This window comes from Epinephelus moara, chromosome 18 (assembly GCF_006386435.1).
Source record: "Epinephelus moara isolate mb chromosome 18, YSFRI_EMoa_1.0, whole genome shotgun sequence".
NCBI lineage: Eukaryota > Metazoa > Chordata > Actinopteri > Perciformes > Serranidae > Epinephelus > Epinephelus moara.
In genome coordinates this window covers 3,827,994-3,833,888 of record NC_065523.1, presented here as the reverse complement: position 1 = coordinate 3,833,888, position 5,895 = coordinate 3,827,994, and the positions used below count along the sequence as shown (strand labels likewise).

Genomic DNA, 5,895 nt, shown 5'->3' with positions numbered 1-5,895 from the left:
GTTTTTCACCATCAGTAGCTGAAGTTCATCCAGTTTACTGGCCAGCGAACGCACGTTGGAGAGAAATATACCTGCATGGCAGCGGTGTGCGGTGTCCGCGTTGGCGGAGACGCACAAGCGCACCGGCACGTTTCCCCCTCCTCCGGCGTTTCACTGCACGAGCAAAGGTGTGGACTCCTTTGGCCAAAAAGCCCAATAAATCCACTGAAGGCTCCAGAAAAGTGGGATAAAAATCCGCTGGAATTGTTCCCCTGACAAAAAAAGCCTTACAGCGTCACTGGCCCGAGCGGGCCTGTGACCTGTCAGTCAACTTGCCCGACATACTATTTTATTGGCCCTGGCCATCGGGCCACGGGTTATGTCAGCTTTCCACTATTGCATTTTTCCGACATTTCGCTAATATTCCCTCCGCTCTTTCGCCACAGCATGAGCACGCTCACAGCACGTTGCATTCCAAGCATCTGGTGTTGTGACTTCGTGCACCGACCGTAAACAATAGCCAATTAAAGGGTTCCGCCTGTCAATCATCACATTATACTTCCGATCAAAATTATTAAATGTTTATATAATCAAAATAAATCGTGAATAACAATGTTTTTTTTCCCATCAAGTGTATTTAATTTTTTAATGCCTCTGGACATCAAATTTAATGCTTTTTAATGCCATTTAAGGCCTTAATTTTCGCAAAATCTATTTAATGACTTTTAATGCTTTTTAATGACCCGCGGAAACCCTGTATTAATCAATATTATTTCTCTCTTTCTCTCCACAGCTCAAAGCAAACAGTGACTGATTTTAGTATTTTTCATTTAAATAAAATGAGGTCAAAGAATATTGTGGTTTCATCTTCATGTTTTCATTCATTGATGTAAAGTACACTGGAGTTATTGGTCCAGTTAACTGGGAATATAATTTGGGAAGGTCATACAGTTATGATACCTAATAACCACTAATTGTGTTAATGCCAAATACACCTACTTGTATGTTTATTCCAACAATTAATCCTTTTATTGGTAAGGATATGTGCATGTCAAAGTATGTTTGGGCTATCACAAAAATAATGTTTTAAATGTTAAATGTTTTTTTTTTTATTATTGTAGGCTTAATGTATTTTGTTCAAAAATGAGGCAAATATGTACATAAGAACATGAAATGACGGTAAAACACATTGATTTCCGATCGCAGTGACAGCTGACTGGACAGATAATGCACCAGGCTAAACTAAGCCTGGTTGTTAGCCTGGTCGGGACCAGGCTAAGTGCACAGAATAAATCTTCATGGCAACATATGTGCCTCTGCTTTCGAACAACTGAATCAACGCTAAATTAAGCCAGGATAACCAACATATCCCGGCTTAATCCCTTATCAAGGTTTCAAACAACAGGCCCCAGGATTGCCTGGCAGCATTAGTTACCATGGTTACTAGGCTGGGATTCAGGGTAACCACCTTGATGGAACAGAGTTGTGGCTCAGGTTTATGGAACGGAAACCAGAGTTTAGCTCGATGTATCAGGCTTAGCCAGAACCATGGTTTCCATGTTACCGATGTGAGGCTAATCTTAACCACTTTGATGAAACAGAACTCCGGCTCACATTAGCCAGACTTGGCCATTTAAGCCTGGATTTGCCTTTAGCCTGCTTGATGGAATACCCCCGTTTTATCTTCTGAAAGTACAGACAATGGATGCAGCTGTGTAACAGCCTAGGTTGGGTTGCACTGGCTGTCCAGCTTCTCTCATAGTCCTCCCATGTATGAGCGCATGATGAAATGCAGTGGAATGATGTGTGAGATTATTTGTCTTTGTTGTTGTTGTCCTTCTTTCTCTCTGACATCTTACAACTTTGACATTGTTAGGATCCATTGTTCCAAAGCACATGGACGTGCTTTGAGGCCCTTTTTATTGACCTGTTTGGTTCTGATTGGCATGTTAACAATTTCAAGGCTTAGTGTTAGCACCTAGGGAAAGTTGTGCTGTTTGAGTTTAGGTTGTGATTACTCGAGTTAATCATATTAGAGCATGTGTCTGCTGAATGAACACACTGTGCAATGAATTATTTATTTGGCCACGTTTGTGTGAGTTTTTGCAGACAGATTTTTAAAATTGAAACACATGGAAACGGGTGATTAGTGTTAGTTTACATTTTTGGGAAAATGGTCTGTTTTTTGGTAGATGGCATCTGGGATTTTTTTGGTTAAAGGGCCCAGTTATAGTATGTAAGTCATCAAAACGAACCTAAATGTAAGATCTGCTATCTGTTATCACTGATTGATTAAAATCACTTCTGATCTCAGTTCCAATGTCCCCAAGAACTGACTGAACTGATGACCTCATCTGTGAGCTTGTCACATCCAGGCTGTCTGTAAAGCCTATTTTCAAATACAGTCTCATTGTAACGTGTCCCAACCCAACCTAAGTTCCCTCTGTACAGTTGGAACATACACAGCAACATCTGCAGACTTCACCCTGGTCCTGCTTGAACCTTTGACTGGATTATAACATAGGGTCATCTAAATGCCCCACAGAAACATGGGCCTGAATTATCATGACTTTTAACTTGAATCAGTAAAGAGACATCATTCATTAAAATTAATCTGGAAAACTAGCAAAGACACTTTAAAAAGAGAAATGGGAAGACTGTCTTGATGTTAGTTAGCCAGTTAGCATATTAACAACACAATCCTATGTTGAAAGAACAGGGCATATTTACCGTGTGCAGTGACCAGTAACAGATAGAGGGGCTCATATAAGATATAAGCGCTCAATTGATAAAGATATAATGGATAGAGAGGATAGATATATGGATAAAGATATAAGAGCTCAATGGATAAAGAAATATAATCATACCTTATGTAACAAGTCTGTTTTAGTCTCACTCCCTCTTGACTTTAGCTCTTTGTTTATTTCCCTCACTTAAGTTTATATTCTCATACGCTAAGCTGAACTGCTTTTGATTTTATTCACTGATGGACTCTGCTGTGCCAACGCCAATTCAACATGCGAATTGACCAAAAAAAACAAGCAGACAGGCGCAGCCGAGGCGCAACGGTGCAGGACACACTGGTTGACTAGGGCGACAGACAATCGCCAACGGCCGACTGTCGACTTGGTGTGTCAGGGCTTTAAAACCTGTATTTCTTTATTGCCACTTTGATGATGAAAGAAAACAGGCTTCTTCGGGTACTGTGGATGATCTCAAATACATTTTGAGACAATTATGGATCAAGAACAAGCAGTCCATGTTGTACGTATGGTCAAAAACGTTGCATTTATTAGTAACAAATACAGGTCAGACAGGTCCTCTCCACTCTTCAGTGAACGTCTCTGCAGCAACAGAACAAAATGGCTCCATGGTCTTAACAGCTTCCCCTCCCCTGAAAAACCTTGTCTACCATAGAGAATTTTATCTTGCTGGGGTTTCATTCTGCAAATACAACTCAGCTGAAATACTAGTCCACACAACTTGTGTGTTAAGTCAAAAAGATGACTTGACATCTTTTCAGCCATTAGTTCTTTGACTTTGATTTCATAGAACACGGGAATCAACACCTGAAAAGTAATTAAAAAAGGGAAGATTCACTTCATATGAAGACACTGTCTGATCACTGTACATTGTGTCTGCTCATGTGTTGGTCAGGGGGTAGAAAGAGAAATGCAAACTCTGTGGTGATTCATGGCTCAGGTTTGTATGAAGAGGGGGGGGTTGTCCTAGGGTGGACCTGCTCAGGGGCTGCAGACTCCAGCTGTGGAGAGGGACTGGCTGGCGCTGCTGGCTCTTTCTGCACCAGCTCAGGCTCATCCTGGCCTGCCTGGGGCGGGTGGACCAGGACCCGATCGATGAGACCAAAATCCTGTGCCTCCATGGGGCTCATGTAGCGATCCCTTTCCATCACACTCTCTAAAAGGCGGGAGGGGCAGAGAGAAATGAGTAGCAGCCGGCTAATGTACATCACATTTACATAGAATCTACTGAGCAGCATCTCTATTAGAGCCATTGTTGTTGAAGTTTTTTTGGCCACTTGGGAGCAGAGCTCTATTCAACAGGATCATTTTAATAAGGTGGACTGAGAGACTGACAGAGGGAAAGGTGAAAATGCTGTAGGACTACAGTAAAAACACCAGATGAGGGTGATCTTTATTAAATAAAATGGACCTTAAATATCTGGACTTGTACAAAGTTAAAGGAAAAGCGGTATATACATGTGTTCAAATGCCCAACAGAGTCAAACTAGACATGAGAGCCAGCATAGGCTGGGTGTAGACATTTGACTCTTTTCCACCAACACTTCCAGGAACTTTTGTTTCCAGGAATTTATGTACCTGGGTAAAAGAATTCCTGGTAATCTGTGTGGTTTGTTTCCACCACACCTCAAAGTTCCAGAAAATGTATTCAAATCAGGCTGATGACGTAGATGATTCAGCGAGTGCCCTATATCTAGCTCCACCAGCTTATTGGCCGGTAACATGGTAACATTAGTGCTGGTAGAGAGAGGAGGGGCTGTGTGTCTCAGCCAGCAGCTAAGTTTAAAAGTATTTTAAGATACGTGTCAAACTAAGTTAGTCTACATACAGACAGCGAATTGTTACTAATAAGCTCAAATGGCAGCTATCAGCTGAACTGGCGTGCTGTCTAAATCCGTGTGTAAGACATAACATTAGTGTCGTTGGATGAGACACTGTGGACGGTGCAAACTGAATATCGCTGTCTACATGTTTACATGTTCATGCTTGCTGAACACATGTATTGATAAAGTACTGGCTTCTTACTCGCTAAGGGTTAATTTGACTAACAGTAATGAGTGTAGCTGCCTTTAGCCCCTCTGCTGTTCACCGGTTAACGTGTTATGTTGGCGTGTGTGTGGGTATGTGTGTGTATGTGGAGGAGATCAACGCCGGCACAAAAGAACCGATACCGTTAGCGCTTATCAATACTACAGTCTTATAATTAAGCCCTGGGGCTAATTTAGTACCGGGTTTTGGTACCCATCCTTAAGCAACGCGGAACGCTGCAAGTGTGTGTTCCACCAATCAGCGTTGTTCAGCACACAGCCCCGCCCCTCAAGAATTCCGGATAATCTGAAGTCCTACCCCCCTACTAGGTACTTTTTTCAGGGAAACTTCTGGGTTGAGGGAAAGTTTTTTCCCCGGGTAATTTTGGTGGAAACGCGCCAAGGTTTTTCAAAATCCCGGGTAAATGATAAAAGTTCCTGCAGTGGAAAAGGGTCATAAAACCAACATGGAGGGTTTTGTACAAACCAGTTTTAAAAGAAAGGACTTGTAATTTGAAGTGGAGGATTTTACACAGTGCTATTGCTGTAAATGTTTTTTCCCTGCAATAAACCCTAAAGTTTTACATGATTGTCCATTCTGTGTAGTACAAGTAGAGATATGTTTTCGCTGTTTTCATTAATGCGAAAGACTGTACGTTGTTTGATGTTCTGGAGAATGTTGTTGCACAGTTTGGTGAAAGGTGGTCTGAAGCTGCTTTTATTCAGGGTTTGGCTACAAAAAAGCTGATGCCTTTAAGTAGCAACTAACAAACCTGACAGTAGGAGAAGCCAAACTGTCTATCTACTGCAGTGGCAAGAACAAAATAGAGCAGAGGCCAGGTCAGGAAGCGCTTCTTGTTTTCATCTCTTTGGCTGGAGCCTAGGAAAACTTTACCTTTTACAAATAAGTGAAAAACATGAATGGTTCTGTCAACAGTGGAGCTACAGTCAGGTCCATAATTATTTGGACAATGATACAGTTGTCGTCATTTTGGCTCTGTACACCACCACAATGGGTTTTAAATGAAACAATGAATACCTGCTTAAAGTGCAGACTCTCAGCTTTCATTTAAGGCTTTTTTCAAAAATGTAGTATGAACCGTGTAGGAATTACAACCATTTCTTCA

At 41.6% G+C, this 5,895-nt stretch overlaps 1 protein-coding gene across 1 annotated transcript in view; it reads right to left on the bottom strand.

Annotated features, from left to right (window-relative positions):
* Nucleotides 1–3,241: 3,241 nt before the first annotated feature.
* Nucleotides 3,242–5,895, bottom strand: part of clpp (caseinolytic mitochondrial matrix peptidase proteolytic subunit) — a 27,989-nt gene continuing 25,335 nt past the window's right edge. Inside the window, exon 7 of the mRNA XM_050069174.1 lies at nt 3,242–4,037. Coding sequence (XP_049925131.1) covers nt 3,671–4,037 — 367 coding nt within the window. The 3' untranslated portion in view covers nt 3,242–3,670. The remainder of the gene's footprint in view (nt 4,038–5,895) is intronic.